We start from the raw sequence: 24,590 nt of genomic DNA, 5'->3' as shown, positions 1-24,590 counted from the left end.
TACCTATGCCTTGGAAGCTACGCGCGTGTGTCAGTCATTTCGAGCATGCACGAGTTTCCACGGCGACAGGCAAGTATACACACACGCTCAGATTTCTCGGCAGGAAATCGCAACGAGAAAATATAGAGCAGGTTCTCGTCTAGATTCTGGGCAATTTTCTCGACAAGAAACCTGAAAGACTCGTACACACCCACGGTTTACTCGGCAAAGCTCTGATAGCAGTTTTCTTGCTGGTTCTTGCCGAGAAAACCGTGCGTGTGTACGAGGATTTAGAGTAACTTCTTGCCAGGAAACTTTCCTTGTACCTCCCAGTAGAACAATCGTAAAACAATTCATGGATTGCACCCTTATTTATTTTTTACATTTTGTCTTTCATAGGATTCATTATGTTGTGTGGCTGCGGGGTAAACAATTGTATGAGAGTGTGTAGACTGATGTAGGGAAAATGTTGTAATGGCCTTAATGTGGAAATAGACTATTATTATTTCTGTCTATTGTGCACATCTACAGGATGTATTCGCTGCGGCGGTGTCATTAGTAACTGGGCGGATCCTCTATATTTCGGAGCAGGCCTCAGTTGTGCTTCGCTGTAATGCAGATCTGTTCTCGAATGTTCGCTTTGTGGAGCTCCTGGCCCCACAGGATGTCAATGTATTCTACAGCTCCACTAATCCATACAGGCTTCCATCATGGAGTATCTGCAATGGAGGCGGTAAGGGATACTGCTTACTTAAAATCTAAACTTTAAATCTATATAGTGCAGCACTTTCTTTTTGTTATAAATATACCCTAAGTAAAATATGACCCACAAAAAATTTCTCGTGCGTCAATACTGTACACCAAAACCTAATCTATATAATATTGTGCAAAAGTTTTAGGCAGGTGTGAATAATGCTGTAAATTTAAGCATGCTTTCAGAAATAGAAGTGTTTAATAGTTTATTTTTATTTAATAAAATGGAAAGTAAATGAACAGAAAATAAGTCCAAGTCAATATTTTGTGTGACCACTCTTGGCCTTCAAATCCACTTCAATTCCTTGCACACAGTTTTTATTTTATTTTTTTGGAAGGCACTCGGCATGTAGGTTGTTCTAAACCTTTTGTAGAACTAGCCACAGATCTTCTGTGGGTGTAGGCTGCCTCAAATCCTTCTGTCTCTTCATATAGTCCCAGACAGACTCAATGTTGAGATCAGGGCTCTGTGGGGGCCAAACCATCACTTCCTTGTTCTTTACGCTGAAGATTGTTCTTAATGACCTTGGCTGTATGTTTTTGGGTATACATGTTGTTGGGTATCACCTTGGTGCAACGTCTTTCACATTTAAAAAAAAAATTGGGGTATGTATTGTTTTTTTGTTCTTAATTCATTAAACCTGAGCAAATACAGTGTAACATAAAAAATTGCAACGTTCACCATTTTATTCTCTAGGGTCTCTGCTAGAAAAATATATACAGTATTTTACAAAAGTGAGTACACCCCTCACATGTCTGTAAATATTATATTATATCTTTTCATGCGACAACACTAAAGGAATGGCACATTGCTACAATGTAAAGTAGTGAGTGTACAGCTTGTATAACTACATTTTCTGTCCCCTAATAATTTCTACACACAGCCATTAATGTCTAAACCACTGGCAACAAAAGTGAGTACACCCCTAAGTGAAAATGTCCAAGTTGGACCCAGTTAGCCATTTTCCCTCCCTGGTGTCATGTGACTCATTAGGGGTACAAGGTTTTAGGTGTGAATGGGGAGCAGGTGTGTTTTAGCATTTCTACAGAGGTTGAAGGGTCATGGTCTGGGGCTGCATGAGTACTGCCAGCACTGGGGAGCTACAGTTTATTGAGGGAACCATGAATGTCAACATGTACTGTGACATGCTAAAGCAGAGCATGATTCCCTCTCTTTGGAAACTGGGTGGATATTAGTAGTAGTCCAACATCCACCAGCTCAGTGATGTTGTCATGGAAGAGTGGAAGAGGACTCCAGTGGCAACCTGTTAAGCACTGGTGAACTCCATGCCCAAGAGGGTTAAGGCAGTGCTGGAAAATAATGGTGGCCACACAAAATATTGACACTTTGGGCCCAATTTGGACATTTTCACTTAGGGGTGTACTCACTTTTGTTCCCAGTGGTTTAGACATTAATAGCATTAAAGAACTATCCAGCAGCAGCTCACGCAGCCTGCCTGGCCCAATGGAGGACAAGGACACGTCTACAGTCTGTGTTCTTTTGCCCACATCATGACCTGATCCCCTATGTTTACTTTTTTTTGAAGTCTTGAAATGGGATGTCCAACAAGGTGGGTAGGTCGGGTGTACACAAACGTTTCGTCTTCCCAAACCATGTGTGTGGCCATTCTCCATGCATTGGTTTAGTTTTAGATGTAGGTAGTAGTGTGAAATGTGTTTTTTGCTAACAATAACACTTTTTTTTTCTTATTTTTACAGATTTAGGATATCTTGATGGCTTAGAAGAAAAATCATTTTACTGTCGGATCAGGTAAGATGACATTATTTTTTTACTTTTTGTTCCTATGTGCCATAGCCAACGACACGGAAGCCCCTTTAATACTATGTAACCTGAGGACAAATTCAGTTCTTTACACCCCCATGTCTGTTTGCAATTGATCCAAGACACTACTGTTCAGCCTCAGACCTTTAAGTTGTAAATCACATGAGCTGAGGCCTGACGGCAAAGAATATTTCTAATTCTATTTGGTAGCAGCCTGGCACACTATAGATACAGTCCTTGCAGTGAGCTGTCTCTGCTGAGATTATTTCCAGCACATTGGAATGCTAGTTCTCTACTCATTTAACAGAAAGTGATCAAAGCTTCCTCATATTGGATTTGCCTCCAGTCTGGACGAGAGGTTGGGAATCTGGTTGTCACAGTGATGCGTTAGCTTTTTGGAATTCTGGGTTATAAATACGATGTAAACGCGCCTTAGAATGCAATGATTTGTAAATCTCATAAACCCATATTTTATTCACAATAGAAAACATATCAAATGTTTCAACTGAGAAAAATGTACTGTTTTTAAGAAAGAAAATCAAGGTAATTTTGAAATTGATGGCAACATGTCTCAAAAGTCCATGTTTACCACAGTGTAGCATCCTCTCATATTTTAACACTCTGTAACCAGTTGCTGAAGTTTTGGGAAGGGAATGTCCCGCTCTTATCTGATATTCTATTCTAACTGATTAACAGTCCTGGATCTTTGTCATATTTATCGTTTCAAGATGCATCAAATATGCAGTTAAGCATTCTGCTGAAATATGCAAGGCCTTCCATGGAAAAAAAAAATTCTGCATGGCAGCATATAAAACCTGGATATATTGTTTAGTATTAATGGTGCCTTTCCATGTACAAGCTGCCCATTCCAGATGTACTAATGCACCCCCACCCACTGTCAGAGATGCATGCTTCTGAACTGAGCGCTGATAACACGCTGGAAAGCCCCTCTCCTCTTTAGTCCAGTGGACAGGACTTCCTTGTAAGTACTACTTTGTCAGCTTTTTGTTTCCCTGTCCCAACTTTTTCGAGACACGTGTTTTTTTTTTTTTTCTCTTTTTAAAATGGTACGTTCTCTGTTTAAACATTTGATGTGTTGTCCGTCGTGAGTAAAATGTGTTTTGAGATTTGAAAAGCATTGTGTGTGTTGTGTTTTTTTTTTTTTTTTTTTTTTTTTTTTATTATTTAGATTTTACACAGCATCCCTATACCTATATCCTATAACTATTGAAATTGGGGTTGTACACTGGCCAGAAGTAGTGGTAACCTACCTGTTGCTGCTTTCAGCCTTAAAATTATCCATAATTTGTGTGTGTGTATATGTGTGTGTGTGTGTGTGTGTGTGTGTGTATATATATATATTATTCTCTATCTTACTAACTACAAACACTGGCTATTCACTGTGGGCAAGTCAGTGGTGTTCAAGCCTATAAAATGTTTCCATTCTTTATTATCCATATTGCCATTTATTAAAAGCTACCACTTTTTTTTTTTTCTGGCAATCTCCTGTATTAAATAATGCAATGTCTCCATTGTGTGTGCTTTTAAAATGTCCAAATTGGGCCCAAAGTGTCAATATTTTGTGTGTCCACCATTATTTTCCAGCACTGCCTTAACCCTCTTGGGCATGGGAGTTCACCAGAGCTTCACAGTTTGCTACTGGAGTCTTCTTCCACTCCTCTATGATGATATCACAGATCTGGTGGATGTTGGAGACCTTGTGCTCCTCCACCTTCCATTTGAGAATGCCCCACAGATGCTCAATAGGGTTTAGGTCTGGAGACATGCTTGGCCAGTCCATCACCCTTTACTTTGTTTTTTAACAAGGCAGTGGTCTTCTTGGAGGTGTGTTTGGGGTCTTTATCATGTTGGAATACTGCCCAGCGGCCCAGTCTCCGAAGGGAGGAGATCATGTCCTGCTTCAGAATGTCACAGTACATGTTGGCATTCATGGTTCCCTCAATAAACTGTAGCTCCCCAGTGCCGGCAACACTCATGCAGCCTCAGACCATGACACTCCCACCACCATGCTTGACTGTAGGCAAGACACACTTGTCTTTGTGCTCCTCACCTGGTTGCCACCATACACGCTTGACACCATCTGAACCAAATAAGTTTTATCTTGGTCTCATCAGACCACAGGACATGGTTCCAGTAATCCATGCTTTTTAGTCTGCTTGTCCGCAAACTGTTTTGCAGACTTTCTTGTGCATCATCTTTAGAAGAGGCTTCAATCTGGGACAACAGCCATGCAGTCCAATTTGATGCAGTGTGCAGCGTATAGTCTGAGCACTGACAGACTCTTGGCAATCTTCTTATAGCCTAGGCCATTTTTATGTAGAGAAACAATACTTTTTTTTTTTTTCAGATCCTCAGAGTTCTTTGCCATGTGGTGCCATGTTGAACTTTCAGTGACCAGTATGAGAGAGTGAGAGCGATAACACCAAATTTAACACCCCTGCTCCACAGTCACACCTGAGACCTTGTAACATTAAGCCACAGGAAACCGGGGAGGGATAATGGCTAATTGAGCCCAATTTGGATATTTTCATCTAGGGGTGTACTCACTTTTGTTGCCAGCAGTTTAGACATTAATGGCTGTGTATTGAGTTATTTTGAGGGGGCAGCAAATTTACACTGTTATACAAATTGTACACTCGCCACTTTACATTGTAACAAAGTATCACTTTTTTCAGTGTTGTCACATGAGATATAATTTCCAAAAATTGTGTGAGATACTGTATGTGTGAAATATCAGAACTGACCTGGGGGTCAAATGGTTAAGGAGATGGACAGTTTCATGTCTAAGTGTGGTCTCTTGGATTTTGTATTTGCCTATTATACATTCAGTAGCAGTTTGACAGTTCTGCATTTTTCCTCAGTTGTGGACAATGGTCACGGCGGGAAGTATCTTACCATCCCTTTCGCCTTACCCCATACCTGATCCGTATACAGACAGAGACTGATGGGGGCACCGCAGAGCAGCTGTGCTGCATACTGTTTGCAGAACGAGTACGCTCAGGATATGAAGGTACATATTCTTATTTCATGTTTTAATGGATAGTGCTTATATTCCAGAAATGCTATGAAAGATGCTCCTTCTGGTAGCCTATAGGTTTCTATTTGCTGTGTAATCCTTTGTAATAATTGATCTGTACTGTCTCAGGAAAAGCTTAGAAGTGTAATTAGAGCTGGGGTGGTCTCCATTTATCACATTAGACATGATTATTTATTTATTTATTTATTTTTTTCATCTGGTTATTGCTTAGTGAGCGGTAGATATTCATCCTATCTCTGGTAAATCCGGAGCAGCAGGACCTCTCCATCACACTGTTTTTTGCTTGATCTGAGAAATATGTTGCAAACGCTCCCTGGAAAACATCACATGATGGTGTTATCCATTGACACTCCGGGAGAAGCTTGTAATCCTATCTTGTGTATTGTTGGTAAATTATGTTGGGTGTTGAAGACAGTACAGTATGTTAAAACAGACACTAAATTTACTACTTTTTTGGTATCTCCACTAGTAATGGAGCTGACATCCAACGTGGTTTTTAGAATGCAGCAGAGATCACTGTTAACGCGACATGTTGATAATGAGTTTGCGTTCCTTTTTGTTTTTTATTTTAGCTCCTCGGATCCTTGCAGATAAACGCATTTTCACAACGACACACACTCCAAGCTGCATTTTCCAGGATGTGGATGAGAGGTGAGCAGACTATAGTCTTCAGCCTAGAAATTGTTGAACTTATTTTCTGTTCTAATATTTTATATCTTTTTTTTTTTTTATGTATACAGGGCTGTTCCGTTGTTGGGTTACCTGCCCCAGGATTTGATTGGCAGTCCCATATTTCTGCACCTTCATCCCAGTGACCGCCCACTCATGTTGGCTGTACACAAGAAGAGTATGTATATAATGTTGCTACTTTCTGTATTTAAGAGGCTTACAACTACAGTACGAATTCTACACTTGCTGCTTTTAAGGAGATGTTGGTCTATTATGAGGATTTTCTTCCTCTGAAAGCTAAACATACACTATATATCCCTGTGGCCCTGTCTCCAAAGGGAGGAGATCATGCTCTGCTTCAGTATGTCACAGTACATGTTGGCATTCATGGTTCCCTCAATGAACTGTAGCTCCCCAGTGCCGACAGCATTCATGCAGCCCCAGACCATGCCACTTCCACCACCATGCTTGACTGTAGTCAAGACACACTTGTCTTTCTATGCCACACCTAGTTGCCACCACACAAGCTTGACACCATCTGAACCGAAAGGGTTTATCTTGGTCTCATCAGACCACAGGACATGGTTCCAGTAATCCATGTCCTTAGTCTGCTTGTCTTCAGCAAACTGTTTGTGGGCTTTCCTGAGCATCATCTTTAGAAGAGGCTTCCTTCTGGGATGACAGCCATGCAGACCAGTTTTATGCAGTGTGCGGCGTATGGTCTGAGCACTGACAGGAGGACCCCTCACCCATTCAACCTCTGCAGAAATGCTGGCAGCACTTATACATCTATTTCCCAAAGACAACCTCTGGATATGACGCTGAACAGGTGCACTCAACTTCTTTGGTCGACCATGGCGAGGCCTGTTCTGAGTGGAACCTGTCCTGGTAAACTGCTGTATGGACTTGACCACCGTGCTGCAGCTCAGTTTCAGGGTCTTGGCAATCTTCTTGTAGTCTAGGACATCTTTATGTAGAGCAACTATTCTTTTTTTCAGACCCTCAGAGTTCTTTGCCATTAGGTACCATGTTGAACTTCCAGTGACCAGTATGATTGAGTGAGAGTGATATTTCCATATTTAACACGTCTGCTCCCCATTCACACCTGAGACCTTGTAACATTGAGTCACATGACACCGGGGAGGGAAAATGGCTAATTGGGCCCAATTGGGACATTTTCACTTAAGGGTGTATTCCCTTTTGTTGCCAGCGGTTTAGAAATGAATGGCTGTGTTGAGTTATTTTGAGGGGACAGCAAATTCACACTGTTATACAAGCTGTACACTCACTATTTTACATTGTAGCAAAGTGTAATTTCTTCAGTGTTGACACATGAAAAGATATAAAATAAAAAATGTGTGTGTGTGTGTGTGTGTGTGTGTGTGTGTGTATATATATTTAATTTAAAAAAACGATACATTTACAAAAACATTTATTTTTATTTTTTTAGTTCTGCAGTATGGAGGGCAGCCTTTTGACTTCTCCCCAATCCGGTTCTGTGCCCGCAATGGGGAATATATCACAGTCGATACCAGCTGGTCCAGTTTTATCAACCCTTGGAGTCGAAAAGTATCTTTCATCATTGGCAGGCACAAAGTCAGGATGTGAGTACAGCCTGTACTTTTATGCATTAAGGGTGCTGCGTAATCAGCATAGCTGTTGGCTACCAGCAGCCAACGCACATTTTTTTTGTATTTCTGATCTTTAATTGCTGGTAAGAGAACCATATAGGACATTATTGTAGGCCATGCCAAATTGTGGTGTACTTGCTTTTAGTGCATTGAGACCTGTTTTTTCTCTGCTACTAATAGGCCTCTAGTTGTCCATACCTATAATGAACTACTACAAATTAACATCAGAAAATGCCTTAACTTAGTACTTGTCACTGAATGCCCCAATGATAAAACAATAACGGTTAGTACACGTATGGTGCCAATCTTTGTCATTATTAGGGGCCCTGTTAATGAAGACCTTTTTACTGCACCACCACGCTTAGAAGAAAAGTCACTGCAACCTGGAATTCAAGAGCTTACAGAGCAAATACATCAGCTTCTCATGCAGGTAAGTCACCTTACACTGAATAAAATGGCATTCTGCAGAGCATGATTACAAAAGTCGGGTGTAGCCACTCGTTATTCGCACAAGACGAATGTGCCTTATCCTGTACTTGATTTTCTTGGTAGTTCAGCATTGATGCTGATTGCTCTGCCTCCAGAGGGAGAGTTTATGTAATACGGTCACAAAAATATTTACAGAATGAAAGAAAGCTGTAAAAGCCATGTCAAAACTACTTTCAGGTAAACCTTTATAACATAGGTTTTATAATAAAAAATGCATATATTAAATACAGAATATTAAAGGAGAAGTCCACCCTTGCACTAAAATCTCTACATCTACAGTCATCCACGATGTAAGACTAACCTATCTAACCCTGTAAAGAAGAAATCGCTATACATACCTTTTTCTGAAGCTGGCTTTGCTATGGAGGTGGATGCAGAGGAGGCATCCGACAATGGAAGCCCCATAATAACTCTATGGGTGATTTCCATTTCACAGGAGTTGTCGGCTGTCTCCTCTGCAGAGCTTCTGCCGCTGGAGACCGGAGCCGCTTCAAAAAAGGTATGTATACGGATTTCTTCTTTACAAGGCTAGATAGGTTAGTGTTAGATCATGGATGCAGCGATTTTTGTTTTAGTTACGGTAGACTTTACCTTTTAATGTTAGTTTATTATAACTAACGTTTTGAAATATACAGTAGTTGTATTACATTATCTTCTAAGAGTATTGTAATTGGCTTAAAAAATGGCTGTAATAAACAATATTTGAGTGCTTTTTTTAATCATTCAATTTTCTGGATTTCATATAGACATTGTGTGTTACTGATATGTTTCCAGTAATATACAGTATATTACATTGGGGGTCACAGCTGTGTTTTGTACGGCACAATATAGCCTGTAATTAATATATTAATGAATATCTTATTGACATTATCAATGCATTGTCTGCATTCAGCCTGTCCATAACGGCGGCTCCAGTGGATATGGAAGTTTGGGCAGCCATGGTTCGCATGAAAACCCGATGAGTGGAGCCTCGTCCAGTGACGGCAATGGGAACCTTAATGACGATGTGAAAGAGAAACAGGTTAGTAAGATTAATGTGCTAAATTACATTGGTGAAACATTGCCTGTCAGCATTTAGTTTGCCTTACTCAGCACGTGTCTTCTAGCCATAGCATAATCCGCATGTATTTTTAATTTTTTTTTTCTTTCCCATTTCCTTTATGTAGCTCTCTACTTTTTGAAATTGTATTTTCTTCCCCTAACCCATCCTGTCTCTTTACTATTATTTTGATGTATTATATAATCATTTCAGTCATTTCCTATTTCTGGTCAGCCCCTAATTAATTCTTCCCACACAGCAGACATTGGCTGATTGATGCAATCAACCTTCCCCCTCTTTCTGGGGATACTACATACAATAATCACGTATTGCGCTGATTTGCAGACTAGCTGAATGAATTCCACACTACTGCCGGTGTACCCCTCCTCCTTGTGTTTCCCCCTATCTCCTTCTGTTATCCCACTCTCCTTGTGTGGACAGAAAGGAAAGTATGGGCTCTAATCCCGGAAACAGCATGCAGCAAATTTCATGTGTGGGACTCGCGTCTGTGAATGTGCGTCATTCCTGAAGTATGCCTGTGTGTGTATTTGTGTGTTTTTTTTTTTTTTTTTTTTTTTTGTAGGAACGGCACAGGCTCTGTGCGTCACTGTGCGAGGTATGTGATATTTCCAAGTGAATGATGCTGTATTTGACTGAGTGGACGTGCTAAACCTGACTCCTTGTCTGTTTCTGTCAGATTAATTTGCTTCAAAATGACATGTGCCCAGATCATGCAGTGTGTGCAGCCTGGGTGTATAGACAGAATTAGGCTTGTTCAACGAACACTGAAAGTAGCTAAGGGGTGGATTTTCTAAAACTAGGGAGTGCAAAATCTGGTGCAGCTCTGCATAGAAACTAATTGGCTTCCAGGATTTTTTTTTATTTTTTTATTTTTTCCGTCAAAGCCTAATTGAACAAGTTGACGTTAGAAGCTTATTGACTACCATGCACAGCTGAACTAGATTTTGCACTCGTCGGGTTTAGTGAATCAATACTTAAGCCCAGGTTCACACTGAGCTGCGGGAATGAAGCCGTGCAATTTCAGCTGTGATTTCATCGACATCTCTGCGGGTTTTTGCACAGATGTCAATGGAAATCGCACCTTGAAATCGCAAAAAGTAGTACAGAAACTACCACAATCACTTCTAATGGATTCCTGTGGGCACTGCAGTTTGCATTCTTTTATTGAATAAGCCTTATTGGCTCATTACTCTTACAGTAATATATATATATATAAGGCTGGGCAAGAGGGCATACAGTATATGGCTTTAAAGCTAGTGTGTAACGAGTGGACTGTTATTTGTTAGCACCACTTTATTGTCCATTAGAGATTAGGGATGTTTTTTTTTAGAGAGCAAGGGTTTCTCTTGCAGTCTGGAAATGCTACCACCTGCAAGAGGTGGTACTCTGGCTAACAGGAAGATTTGTAGACCAGCCCGTGCACAACCCCCTCCTCAATATTCGTTTTTTTTTTGTTCCTAGATGGTTGGATGCCTTTTTCTTCAGCTCTGCTGAAAAGAAGTCTTCTCTTTTTGCTAGTTTTCTAACCTTGGTGACTTTAAACAAGATTTTTGCTACACTGCTAGTGGTTTTTCCTCGATTCAATTCAAATTTCTCATTATACTGCTGTTTAAACTGTTCTCTACATAGAAGCGATCCAGTAACTATGCAGACCGTACCCTGCTAGCCTGGATTGTGGCCTTCAGGCACTGGAGTTGTGCATTGTGGAAGTTTCTAGACTTGAGAGAAGCGTGTTAGCAGCAGTTGGTGGGTTAATTTAAGCTGTTCTAAATGACTTTCCACCGCTCGGATGATGGTGGAAAGCTTACTGAGGAGAAACAGGAAGTGAGAAATTCAAACAAAGAAAAAAAACATTTAGAAGGGAAATCGAAGGAAAAGGTAAGTGAACCAACAATGCACTAGCTTAAAGGAACCTATTTAAAAAATAAGATGAACCTTTACGACCCCTTTAAACCTTTGGTTGGGTAATCAACTTTTTAAAGTCTGCTCTCCTGCCAACACGCCATCTGGAGCACTTGATCTAAAGTTGGACACGGCCCAAGCAACAATCTTCCTCCCTTGGTGAAGATGGTCTTTCTAAGCTCAAGTTCCTGGAACATCTGGTCACAACAACATTCCTTTACATCTGCATGAGGGTTCTGGACCTCATGATGGTCTCCTTTTTGAGGTTTTTCCCTTTGCCCAGTTTCAATGCAGACCCTTTATAGTCCAACATCAATATGTGGGGAAAAATCCAATCTGTGCTTGCCCACTGCTACTTTGCAGTTACGCAAAGATATCCCTGACATGGTGGATCTCCAAGCCTGCCCAGTAATTTAGGGAATGCGATCATTCCCAAGACTTGGAATGTGGTAAGGTTGGATGCAAACCTTACAGGCTGGATCAGAGTTTACAACTTCCTGACTGACTCCCTGACAGAGTACATGGTCCTCAGTCACAACTACCCATTAGAGCTTCACAATTCTGGCCAAAATGAGAATCACGTTTTTTTTGCTTAGAAAAAAACAAATTGCGATTCTCACGGCGTAACATCTTTCATATTCTTTCAAAAATTGGCCTAACTTTACTGTTTAGTTATATATATATTTATATATATTATTTAATGCAGTTGCCTAATCCGGTTTCTTGCATCTAACAAGATTGCGGGTGCAAAAGCACCTTTATGGTTGCCACCTTGATCCCTATAAATTCTGATGAGCCTTTTATTGTTTTGGTCAGCAACAAAGTGGTTTTTGGATCAAAACCTTTTTTTTTTCCTTTTTTGCCTAGGATGGTGGGTGGTCTTCTCCTTTCACCCCAATTCTGAACATTGTCCTCTCTTCACTCTGCCCTGCCCTGAAACATGACAAAGAAATTATCCTACATTGCCATGATATGGTTAGAGCTGTCAGGGTCTACCTGAAAGTTACAACCTCTATTTGCAAGAGTCTCTGTTTGTCTTGCCTATGGACTCTCATAAAAGTCACCCTGTCTCCCTCTACAACATTGCCAATGGGATAAGGCCACTTATTTCCATGGACTCTCCGCCCTTAGGGCAAAGTTCCTCCCTTTCCCATCAGAGCCTATTCCACCAGAGCTGTTGTCTTCTAGGTTTTTCAGGATCAAGCATCTATATCCCAGATTTGCAAGGCCTCCACCTGGTTCAACAAGGTGGACATTCAGGCCTCAGCTGATCCAAACTTTGGCCGCAATGTGCTTCAAGCTGCTGTTGGAGTATTTGGGGGGTTTTATTCTTTCTGTGGGCCTGTTGGCAGTTCTCAGTTGCTATGTTTTTTGCTCATCCCTGAGTTTTAATGCATGGGTATGTCGAATAGTCTAAGAATACCAGTTTTTTGTCCTGTATGATTAAGATTAGGGTTATACCGATACTAGTATCGGTATCGGGGCCGATACAGAGCATTACAGAGCAGTACTTGTACTCGCACAAATGCTCCCGATGCCTGACCCGATACTTGGTCAGCAGGCAGAGGTTTTGAGCAGAGTGCGAGCGGAGAGGGCGGATGTATGCTGCTCTCCCCCTCCGCGTGCCGTGCCCCCCTCAGTGCTCTGTGTCCTGTGTCCCCTTCCGTGATGCTGCTCTGCCCCCGAGTGATACTGCTGTCGACACTCCCCTTCCCCTCCTGCTGTCCTCCATGCTCTGTGTCCCGTGTCCTCCTCTGTGATGCTGCTCTCTCCCTCCATGCTGCGTGTCCCCCTCCTGCTGCTGTCCCCCTCTGCGCTCTGTTACCCCACCAAGTCCTCCTCCACTCCCTCTGTCCTCGTCAGGATAGAGAGCGGAGGTAGAAGCCACTTAACCTGGCTCCTACCTGTTTTGAATGAACAGAATCGATGATCACGGACTCTGTCCATTCACATAACTGAGCATCGTAACCTGTGATTACGATGCTTCAGTTTATGAATGAAGAGGAACTTCTGTCTCCTGTCCATTCATTTTAGCTGAGGCTGCAGAGAAAGGGACTGGGGAATCTGTGTCCTTAGTCCCTTTCTCTGTCTTAAAGGTGAGATGACGGGTCTGTTAAGACCCCTGACATCTCACCCAAGCCCCCCACAGTGCTAAAAAAAAATGCAATAAATATAAAAAAATTAATTGTAAAAAATAATAAAAATAAAAAACACTGACACCATCCACCCCCCCCCCCCCCCTAGAAGAAAGCATTGTAAAAAACATAACAAATTGTAAAAAAAAATAAAATGCTGACATATGTGCCACTGTCACATGACATTAAAAGTATCGGTAATTGGTATCGGCGAGTACTTGGGGGGAAAAAAAGTATCGGTACTTGTACTCGGTCTTAAAGTGGTATCGGGACAACCCTAATTAAGATATAGGAATTTTAATGCAGAAGTGGACAATCTATGCCTCTACTGCAGTAGAGTTTCGGACCTGCCTGTCCACACTACACTGAGGTGCACACACGCAGCTCCGTGTAAAAAAAATTCAGCATCTGCCAGGATGAATTAAAAATAACCGATGATCAGAACTTGGAAGACTGGCTGAAGATGTCAGCAGCCAGCGAGGGACATGTGGGACACCGGAGTGGAGATTATAGTTCCGCTTGAAAGTAGCAGCTTATAGCTCAATCTCTGAAAACCTGCCGCATCCTGCGCTGTACTCCAAGGTACAGGTTGCCAGATAAAATCATAAAAAATTATAAAGTTAGCGATTTGTGTGCCTTTATTGAAGCTGAGCGTGAGGGGTAGTGGCACGTTCTGCTACTGCGATTCCTTCCCCCATTTACTTGAAAGTGCAGCTGTGTAGTTTAGCTTGTACTCTTTCCTTTACTTTTTAGTAGGTTGCTGAAAGTGAAGAATAACGCCCATTTTGGTTATAGGGTAATAGGACTTGCTACGTTTTCTACCATGTGAGAATGCCTGACTAAGGCAACTGCCAAGCCCCAGTACGGTCACATAAATTATGGAGAGAATGCACCCCCTGTGTAAGCACCAAGACATGAGTTGGAGCTTGCACAAGCCATCCTCATTTTCTTCCTGTGGCTGATGGTGTTGGAATGAAGAGATGCATAAGCTAGTGGTTGTATCGGCATTAAAATGGTTTATTTTCTTTAAAAAATTGGCAAATCACAGGGTTACCTGTTGATTGCCAAACTATTTTTGACTCGTCACAACCTAATATTTTGAGGCAATATTATACTGCACACATGGCCAAAAAAAATCATAAGCTCCCTTTCCCCTGGTCCTAATGTCAGCAGTGGACTATTCCCAACTTTATCCCAGATCTTACTTGCACGCCTAACCATGCTCTTCTTTCATACTAAAATTGCCAGCAAATATTCATGTACAGGTGTGTGTGTGTGTGTGTGTGTGTGGTGCTGGAGCCTAATTCAGGGCTGCAGTTTTTCATAGACTACTTTTCTGTGTTTTGCAGGGAACTCCACCTGTGTGTGGACGAAAGGGACCGCAGGCATCTACCAGCCTAGAAACAAAAGATCACCGTAATTTGAAGATCACCCCTGAAACATGTATGGGAAGATATAGTGTGACTTTGTGCTTTTTTTTTTTTGGTCTTGTCTAAGTTTCATTACTTTTATTTCTCTATGGCCCCGTACACACGACCAAACATGTATGCTGAAACTGGTCCGCGGACCAGTTTCAGAATACATGTTCGGTCGTGTGTAGGCGCGAGCGGGCAGAATTCCAGCAAACATTTGCCCGCCGGGCCTTTTTCCCAGCGGACAAATATTCCTGGACTTGTTTTAAAACCGTCCGCTGGAATCCTGCCCGCTCGGACATGTTCGGTCGTCTGTACAGACCTACCGTACATGTCCGAGCGCCCGCCATCCCTCGCATGCGTCGAATGACTTCGACGCATGCGTGGAAGCATTTAAAAGGCAGGCCCGCCCACGTCGCCGCGTCATCGACCGGTTTCATCGTACATGTTTGCCCGTGTGTACCCGGCCTATCTTGTACCTTTTTAACCCCGCTATAGGTCTGGAGTTCTCTGCATTAACAGCATAAAATCTCAAAAAGCCTGTCTTATGAACTCCACCCTGTTTAAAACCTGAAAATATCTTTACTAAACCTATAAGATAATTATACCAAAAAAGCAAATGCGGGAGTATATCCTCTTTAAAAGTTTATTAACACAATAAAGCCACAAGCCGTTATATTTTTAACAATTAAAACATCCTGACTATCTGAACATATATGTATCATGTATACTATAAGGCCTTATGCCCACGGACGTTTTTACAGCCACTTTTATGAGCGTTTTTTGCAGCTTAAAAATGGCTCTCCATTTTAGCCTATGGCCTCATGCCCACCATGATATTTTTGAGCTGGAAATGGCTGAGCCGTTTTTAAGCTGCAAAAAAAAAAAATGGGACCAGTGCGTTCTGAAGCTCCAGCATTAGAGCTGTAAAGATGTCAGACGCCGGCAAAGGAACGCGATTTAACAAGGCTTTACGCTGTGTTAAGCCTCGTCTGGTGTTTCTTTCTCTATTCAAAATCAATGGTTCCCTATGGGAGCCCATTGATTTGAATAGAGGTGGCACCAGAAGTCTGATGAAGATGATCTGACTTGCGGGGCGACTCGTGTGCGGAGAACCCTGCGAAAATGTAAAAAATAAAATGCGTGAGGTTTCCCCCAGGATGATACCAGACCCTTAGGTCTGGTATGGATCTTAAGTGGAAACCCCCACACCAAAAAATCTATATCCATACCAGACCCTTATCCAAGCACGTAGCCCAGCAGGTCAGGAAAGGGGGTGAGCGAGCGCCCCCCTTCCTCCTAGACCATACCAGGCCACATGCCCTCAACATGGGGGGGGGGTTGGTGCTTGTCCCCATGTTGATGGGGACAAAGGCCTCTTCCCGACAACACTGGCCGTTGGTTGTCGGGGGTCTGCAGGCGGGCTTATCGGAATCTGGGAGCCCCCTTTAATAAGGGGGCGCCCCCATCCTATGTGAATAAGTATGGGGTACATCGTACCCCTACCCATTCACCTGGGGGGGAAAAAGTGTCAATAGAAAAACACACTAGACCGGTTCTTAAAGTAATTTATTAGGCAGCTCCGGGGGGGTCTTCTTCCGACTTCTCTGGCATCTTCTCCAGGCTCTCCGGTTCTTCTCTCGCTCTCCGGTGCTTTCTGTCTTCTGCCGGGCTCCGCCATCTTCTTCCAGCTCTTTTACTAGCGGCGGCCCGGTCTTCCCCTTCTTTCCTCTTCTTTTCTAATGTTGACACGACGATCTCTCCCGCTGTAATGCAGTCCGCAACAATTTAAATAGGCATGGGGCGTGCTCACTGTGTGATATCACCCGGAGACCCCGCCCCTTATAATGTCACTGCTCGGAGCATGATGGACCTGTGATGTCATAAGAGGTGGGGTCACCAGGTGACATCGCCCCGTGCCTATATAAATCGCAGCTACAGTTAGTGTTAATAGTATATTTTTATTTATTTATTTATTTATTTATTTATATATATATATACGTGTTTTTTTTTTTATATATACATGTTTTTTTTTTTTTTTTTTAACCATGGTATTTTTATATTAAAAGCATTCTGGCTATAACATCTGGTATGCGAGACATATTTATTAAAAACTTTTTAACATAAGACTACTATATATTACAATGACCAACACACTGTTAAAAATGATCCCTTTTTCCAACTGCCCTATACCAAAAATTTTCATATAAATCTTTCACTTTAACCAGTTCCCGACCCCCGCATGTACATATACGTCCACAATATGGCACGTACAGGCACATGGGCATACACGTACGTCCTCGCCTATTAGCGGGTGGGGGGTCCGATCGGGACCCCCCCCGCTACATGCGGAGGTCGGGTCCGCTCGGGGAGCGATCCGGGACCACGGCGCGGCTATTTGTTTATAGCCGCTCCGTCGCGATCGCTCCCCGGAGCTGAAGAACGGGGAGAGCCGTATGTAAACACGGCTTCCCCGTCCTTCACTATGGCGGCGCATCGATCGCGTCATTCCCTTTATAGGGAAGACTCGATCGATGACGTCAGTCCTACAGCCACACCCCCCTACAGTTGTAAACACATACTAGGTGCACCCTAACTCCTACAGCGCCCCCTGTGGTTAACTCCCAAACTGCAACTGTCATTTTCACAATAAAGAATGCAATTTAAATGCATTTTTTGCTGTGAAAATGACAATGGTCCCAAAAATGTGTCAAAATTGTCCGAAGTGTCCGCCATAATGTCGCAGTCACAAAAAAAATTGCTGATCGCCGCCATTAGTAGTAAAAAAAAAAAAATTAATAAAAATGCAATAAAACTATCCCCTATTTTGTAAACACTATAAATTTTGCGCAAACCAATCGATAAACGCTTATTGCGATTTTTTTTTACTAAAAATAGGTAGAAGAATACGTATCGGCCTAAACTGAGGAAAAAAAATGTTTTTATATATGTTTTTGGGGGATATTTATTACAGCAAAAAGTAAAAAATATTGCATTTTTCAAAATTGTCGCTCTATTTTTGTTTATAGCGCAAAAACTAAAAACCGCAGATGTGATCAAATACCACCAAAAGAAAGCTCTATTTGTGTGGAAAAAAGGACGCCAATTTTGTTTGGGAGCCACGTCGCACGACCGCGCAATTGTCTGTTAAAGCGACGCAGTCCCGAACTGTAAAAACACCTTGGGTCTTTAGGCTGCATATTGGTCCGGGGCTTAAGTGGTTAAAGCAGCGTTTTTAACACAATATTTTTTTCCACGTTTTGCATTGAATTCAATGCGTGTTTCGCCATGCTAGCTTTCAGACACGTTTTTCTTTCTCTGTTCCCTATGGGAGCCTATTGGTTTGAATAGAGGTCGCACCAGAAGTCCGATCAAGATGAGATGGATATATATATATATATATATATATATATATATATACATTTTTGGGGGGGAAAAAAGCAGTTTTCATAACTTGTGCACTGATGAGGCGGCACATTCAGACCAATGTCCCTCTAACCGGCATCTGTTTGTTTCCGTGATCAGCTGTCATGCTAAACTTGCTTGCTATGGACAACACATCCACTTGTTTTGAATTCAGTCTTTTTTTATAACTCAGGTGTAGTAGGCAGTGTCTATTGTGCACAGTTTGCCACATATTAAAATGTTGATGTTCTACCAAAATAAAAGCGCATAAACTGTTGCGGTGCATAATGCTGCCATTTTGTTATATAGTGCAATAGCAATTCATTGTTCAGCAAAGTCTGTTATAATTTTTCTGGGAAAAATGGCCATCTCAGGTTTGTAATTAGTGTACATGAATGTGTTAGTGTTTCTAGGAAGACCTTATAGGAGTATCAGAAGCTGTTAATGTAATTGCTACTGAAAATGTTGTGGCTACAAAGAATATACTGCCTACAATTAACCGCAGCATCTCACTAACAGGTGTCACGGATAAAGTGAACAGGTGCAGTAAAGATGTCAATGGCAAGGGCTCAGGAATGGCTGCCTGCCCTCTACAGTGTGACCCGCTACCAGCAAAACCGCCTCCGTACTCTTACCAGCAAATCAACTGCTTGGACAGTGTCATTAGGTGAGACTTAATCTGGGGTTTGAACAGCTTGGCAAGTTATTTCTATCAAAGATGTTGAGCATCTGCTTAAAGAGCACTCCCAAAAAGCATTCAAGAATACTTATATTTATGATTTTCTACCAGTGCATACATATCCAATGTAATTTTAGTCCAGTAGATTATGCCTTTTTTTATTGTTTTATACATTGAACAAACCCAGACCTGGTCATCTAAAACTGATGTTTCATTTAGAGGTGGCAACTGAAACACCTATAGACTATTGACATCAATTGGGCCCCCTACGGCACCAATTTTTGTTTCCCTACCACTCAAAGTTATCAGTCCTCTTGGAGCAGGATGTACAAAGTTCATACAGAGTACTTTGTGTTTCTCTCTGGCTTTGCACCATTTCACCAACTTCTTAACATTATACCATACATGTAATATTATTCACATTTGTATATCCTCTGTTTAGTTGCATGAGTTGAAAATGTCATAGTTTAGTAGCACTTCACATGTAAGTGCAAAGATCTTACAAGTGTGTTCCCTAGGACATAATTATATATAGCGACAGTCTAATTTTGCAGAAGCATACATTTTTTTTTTCCATATATGGGCTGAAAATAAATCTTTCTTACAACTGATAATTGCTTGAAAACTAACCTTTAGCCCTGGTTCACATGGATGTTACTTTGAAATCGCGCTAATTCACTTGAAGTAGCACGATTTCGAAGTAGCAAGGTCAGCACAATTTCAGGTGCTACTTGATAGACATCTGTGTGGCTTCATGCACCGATGTCTATTGAAGTCGCACCTGAAATCTGCAAAAGTAGTGCAGGAACTACTTTTGCAAATCGGTGCAGCGCCGATTAGAACAGTGCCATTTCCTCCAATAGGCTGCGACTTGTCATGAGATTTGATCTCTCAAATCTTTCCAATGTGAACCTAGGCTCAAACTTAGTTTGTATTTTTGTTTGTACGGCTTGTGTGAGTGCATACATGTCAAAGTAGCATTGTTCCCGGATGTGTTTCTAACACTAAAGCACCTCCAATTGCCTAAACCTATTTATACACCAGCAGACTTAACCCATATAACCCTTTTAATGGATAAGTTCACCTTTAGGAAAAAAAAGCTTTTTTTTTGTTTTGTTTTGCACGAAAAAATTCGCATTTTATTATATTTTTTTCTAAGGAGCCTGCAGAGCATAGCTGTCTGCTCATACCTCATGTGTGGGCTGGCAGTTGCATGAGAGCAGGGAGATCAATGGACTGCAAGGGTGCTTACTAGTGCCCTCCATAGATCATTGAGAACTACAAGCAGTCAGCTGCAATGGCTGGTGATACTTGTAGCCATTCATTCACAGGAAACTTTACAGCTGCGCTATTTTCAAATTTATGAGAGTGGATGTGAGGAGAAGATCCTCCGCCGTTGTCACTGGGAGGGGAGAAGAAGCAACAGATGCTGGAACATGTTGCATGTTCCATCCTAAAAAAAAGGTGGAACATGTAACGAGTTCTAAGGTGAATTTCTTCTTAAGGCTACTTTCACATCGAGGCATATTTTTTACATCGTTTTTTTGGCCAATAGTGGGGCGCTTTTAACCCCTGCTAGCGACCAAAAAAGGGTTAAAATTGTCCGCAAAGCGCCACTGCAGAGGCGCTTTGCCGGCCGTTTTGGCGACGCTGCCCATTGATTTCAATGGGCAGGGGCGCTTTAGGAGCAGTGTATACACCGCTCCTACAGCTCTGCAAAGATGTGGCTTGCAGGACTTTTTACCGTCTTGCCAGTGCACTGCTCCAGTGTGAAAGGCTTTCGGCTTTCACATTGAAGTGAGAGGAGAGGCTCTTTTAGCGCTATAGTGCTTGTAAAGCGCCTCAGTGTGAAAGCAGCCTTAAAATAAGTCTTAAAAAAAGTTTGATGTGTAGAAATTGGTTTATGCAGTGGGGTGTGTTGGTGTGGGAACACTGCTATTTTGATATGTTTTTAAATGGAAGGTTACTGCATTGCCTAAACTTTACTTTATTTTGCGTAATATAATGATTATATAAAACGTATGTCACAAATTTTGGCCAATGACGATCAGGTTTCTGTTCATGTCAGATATAGGAGGAACTTTGCATTGTATAGTATTGTGTTTTATTTTTTTATTTTTCCCTTGGTTCTTAGATACCTAGAAAGCTGCAGTGTTCTAGCTTCTGAAAGAAAAAAAATTGTCTCGCCTGGGAGCATGGAATACTTTGCTTCTAACAATCAATTTCAAATGCAAGACCAAAGAGGTAAGCTGGAAGATGAGCAGGTACCTGGACCTCAGCGTTTAGAAGTTGTATATGTTGCCTAGCCCACTTTATCTCTGTGGCATAATGGAAATGGTTTGGCGTAATGTTTCAGTTTGTCTATTATCGATATTGATGGCAATATGTGTAGATTTCAGCTGATTTGTCCAATGGTGATTTACTGTTGGTTGAATCCTCTCTGTTTCAATCATAAAATCCATGGCACAATGGGTAGAAAAGCTGTGGCGTGCACCATTTAATATTTCTGTCATTGTGTTTGTTTCTGTTCAAATAAAAAGTAATTGATGGCACAAATATTGTCAGCATCGCCCTTCCCTGACTGCTCCTAAATCTTCTTCTTGTGTTTCAGATTCTACTGCAGGTTCAGTAGTTAACCCTAAAACTGGAGTGGCAAGCACTGCTCGCTGTCTGCAGTCATCTCTCCCTGGATCTGCAATCACTTGCAAGACTGTACCAGGTTCTTTACCACATCTGTCTCTCACTTCCTTGCCTGTTTCTGGTGCTGCCATTACGCAACTTTCTATGGGTGCCAAGGCAAAGAGTGTGGTATCCTTAACCAGTCACTGCAGCTACAGCAGCACAATCGTACATGTGGGGGACAAGAAGCTGCATCCAGAGACAGGTACATTCTGTTTATAGAAAATTCATATTTATACTGTATATGTGCTTGTTACCATGATTTTTTTTTTTCTAGTTTATGCATTAGTAAAGATGTATGACATGGAATTTGTATTTCTAGCCATTTTGGAACCCCCCCAAAAAATATAAGTCAACAATTTTCTATAGATCTGGTCCAATAAAAGTAAAGTTGTAGTCCTATAAATATTTCATAGATTATATTTTGTAGTTATCTACATAGGGATAGCCATATTTGCTCTTTACATATTCTTGTTCTGCCTGTTGCTCAGCTAACCCCATATGACTTTTTCCTGTTCTTAAAATTAGAGGATGGGCCGTTGTATTCTGAGGTTCTGCCACCTGCACCAGCTAGCACAGAGAAAGAGCCTTATAAATGGCTTGGACTAACAAAGGAAGTTCTGGTGGCACACACGCAGAAAGAAGAGAATGACTTCCTCAGTGGCTTCATGGATAGCAAGAAGCTGAGTGCCTTCAAGACTAGATGTAATAGCTACATGCATGACCGTCCAGGAGGTGAGTACTGCCTATGTAAATGTGACCACAAAAAAACTTTTAAAACTGAAAGCATTACCTGCAACCTTTGGGCTGCATACAGCTTTACCATGAATCGATAAATGGAACTTACAAACGTAGTAAACCATTAATATCAGACACATTCTGTGTAACCTAGTGCATAGCCATTTGTTCTCTGTGGTAAGTTTGCTTGGTCAGTGGTTTGAGAGGAGATATGTACACATTTTTAGGAGGGTGGTCAGATCTTCAACAGTATATGGGGGCTGGAGGACTGGAATGGGAGAGAAAGACATGTACTCAAACTACTCATTGCACGTTTAAAATATGTATACTGTTTTACCTGGAAAATATGTAATTTGTTAATTATATATTCAAATATCTCTACCAGACTACACAGCCAGTCACTGACTACTGTATTACTTGGCTCAATCTTGCAGGTTTTTCCCCCCCACCTCTCCTTACAGAATGTATATTTCCCAATGAATCAACATAATTACTTCTGTGCAATGAGCATGACAATTACTCAGGACCCAGCAGAGCTGAACAATCAAAATGATTATTAAACAAATTTAAATTGTAGAAATATTTTGACTTTTTTTATTTATTTATATGTTCTTCCAGCAAATACTGCCGTCCGGAGAAGTGGCAAGGCACGAAAGGCTAAAGTAAAACGCGTGCGACCAGAATCATGGGACAGCAGCAGCTCTGGTGTCCCTCAAGCCCATCGCCCCCCTCTTCCCGGGCTCAACACTACAGCTTGGTCCCAGTCTGATACCTCACATGCCAGCTATCATCCCCTATCGTATCCTATGTTGCCTGCTTATCCATTGCCTGTTTTTCCTCCTCCCCAAATCTCAGTGCCAAATGAAATCATTCATGGTGGCCTCTCCACCACGCTCCCTATGCAGCCTTTCCCGACTCCATTGCTTTCCCCCATGGTTGCTGTTGTCCTGCCTAATTATATATATCCACCTGGAATGGCACCCAGTGTCTTTCCTGGAACAGCACCTCAGCATCCATTCCCTGTTCAACCATCATTATTTGCTCCACAACCAGCAATGACTCCTTCAAATGCTACCTTCCCTGTTCCACTGCATACTTTCCCTGTTCCACCCCCAGTATGTCCACCTGCACCGCATGTTTTCCCTGTTCCTGCACCATCCTCGGTTCTTTTGTCTGCGCAGAGCCCTTGTTCTGTGCAGCCATTCTCATACCCAGTTCCTCCAAATGAACCAAAGATGAGGAAAGGCTTCTCCCGCTCCTCCACCCCACAAGATCCGCAATCTTCTCCTCTGTTCCAGTCTCGGTGCAGCTCACCCCTACAACTAAACCTGTTGCAGCTGGAAGAGTCCCAGAAGACTGACCGGTCAGAGGGAGGCACAGGGGGTGCTGTAAACTGTACATTCATGCCACAGACCCATGAAGATCCTGAACTGGTATTTGATTATTTTTATGTATTCATTACCTGTTATAACAGATGTGTAATACAAAGCTGTATGATTTGCATCTCGCTTATCAAATCCTTCCATGTATCCAGCAAGCAAGATCTCCTGCGGATGCTCACAACAGTGATGCATTGTCCACCGGCAGTGACTTAATGGATATATTGCTGCAGGAAGATGCTTTGTCTGCAACTTGTTCTGCCTCCTCTGAGGCATCAGAGTGCCTCACCTCTGGATCTAATGGAAATGGTACATCTGGCAGTCAAACAGGTGGGTTGATCACTACAGTAGGGTTCCAGCTATTTTGGCATGCTTGTATATTTCCCTTGTGATAAATAACTAATGTATGTTACAGGAAGCAGTCAGACAAGCCGCAGCAGCAAGTACTTTGGCAGTGTGGATTCCTCAGAGAACAATCAGAAAGGGAGAGGGGCAACCCCATCAACTGGGGAGTCTGTTATGAAGTATGTCCTGCAAGACCCCATGTGGTTGCTAATGGCAAATGCAGATGAGAATGTCATGATGACTTACCAAATACCTCAACGGTGAGTGTATGCAGATCTTGTGCAGGCCGTGCATTAGTAATATAAAAATTAAGTTTGCCTAAATTAATATTTAGACATTTAATGCAGTCACTGGATAGTTTCTCCTAGTTCCACATGACTCCTGCAGTAAAATCTCCACACTTGGTTATTTGCCCCTCTGTCCTTTTTTTCAGAACTAAAAAATTCTCATTCACCTACTACATTCTCTGTAATGAGAGAAGATCCCTCTGTCAG

General features: G+C 41.9%; 1 protein-coding gene across 2 annotated transcripts in view; it reads left to right on the top strand.

Annotated features, from left to right (window-relative positions):
• Positions 1–24,590, top strand: part of LOC120936562 (period circadian protein homolog 2-like) — a 71,140-nt gene that overhangs the window by 35,631 nt on the left and 10,919 nt on the right. The window contains exons 6-21 of one of the 2 annotated variants that reach the window (XM_040349016.1): positions 511–712; positions 2,452–2,503; positions 5,398–5,546; positions 6,146–6,224; positions 6,314–6,420; positions 7,693–7,846; positions 8,195–8,303; positions 9,255–9,383; positions 14,809–14,902; positions 18,796–18,943; positions 21,090–21,199; positions 21,567–21,839; positions 22,163–22,369; positions 22,991–23,805; positions 23,907–24,081; positions 24,167–24,356. In XM_040349016.1, the coding sequence (XP_040204950.1) occupies positions 511–712; positions 2,452–2,503; positions 5,398–5,546; positions 6,146–6,224; positions 6,314–6,420; positions 7,693–7,846; positions 8,195–8,303; positions 9,255–9,383; positions 14,809–14,902; positions 18,796–18,943; positions 21,090–21,199; positions 21,567–21,839; positions 22,163–22,369; positions 22,991–23,805; positions 23,907–24,081; positions 24,167–24,356 (2,993 nt within the window). Of the gene's footprint in view, positions 1–510; positions 713–2,451; positions 2,504–5,397; positions 5,547–6,145; positions 6,225–6,313; positions 6,421–7,692; positions 7,847–8,194; positions 8,304–9,254; positions 9,384–14,808; positions 14,903–18,795; positions 18,944–21,089; positions 21,200–21,566; positions 21,840–22,156; positions 22,370–22,990; positions 23,806–23,906; positions 24,082–24,166; positions 24,357–24,590 lie in introns of both variants that reach the window. The other variant, XM_040349015.1, reaches the window with a different exon arrangement.

The sequence above is a fragment of the Rana temporaria genome, chromosome 4, assembly GCF_905171775.1.
Source record: "Rana temporaria chromosome 4, aRanTem1.1, whole genome shotgun sequence".
NCBI classification, from domain to species: domain Eukaryota; kingdom Metazoa; phylum Chordata; class Amphibia; order Anura; family Ranidae; genus Rana; species Rana temporaria.
The sequence above is the reverse complement of the archived record's forward strand: the minus strand, read 5'-3'. Positions and strand labels throughout refer to the sequence as shown.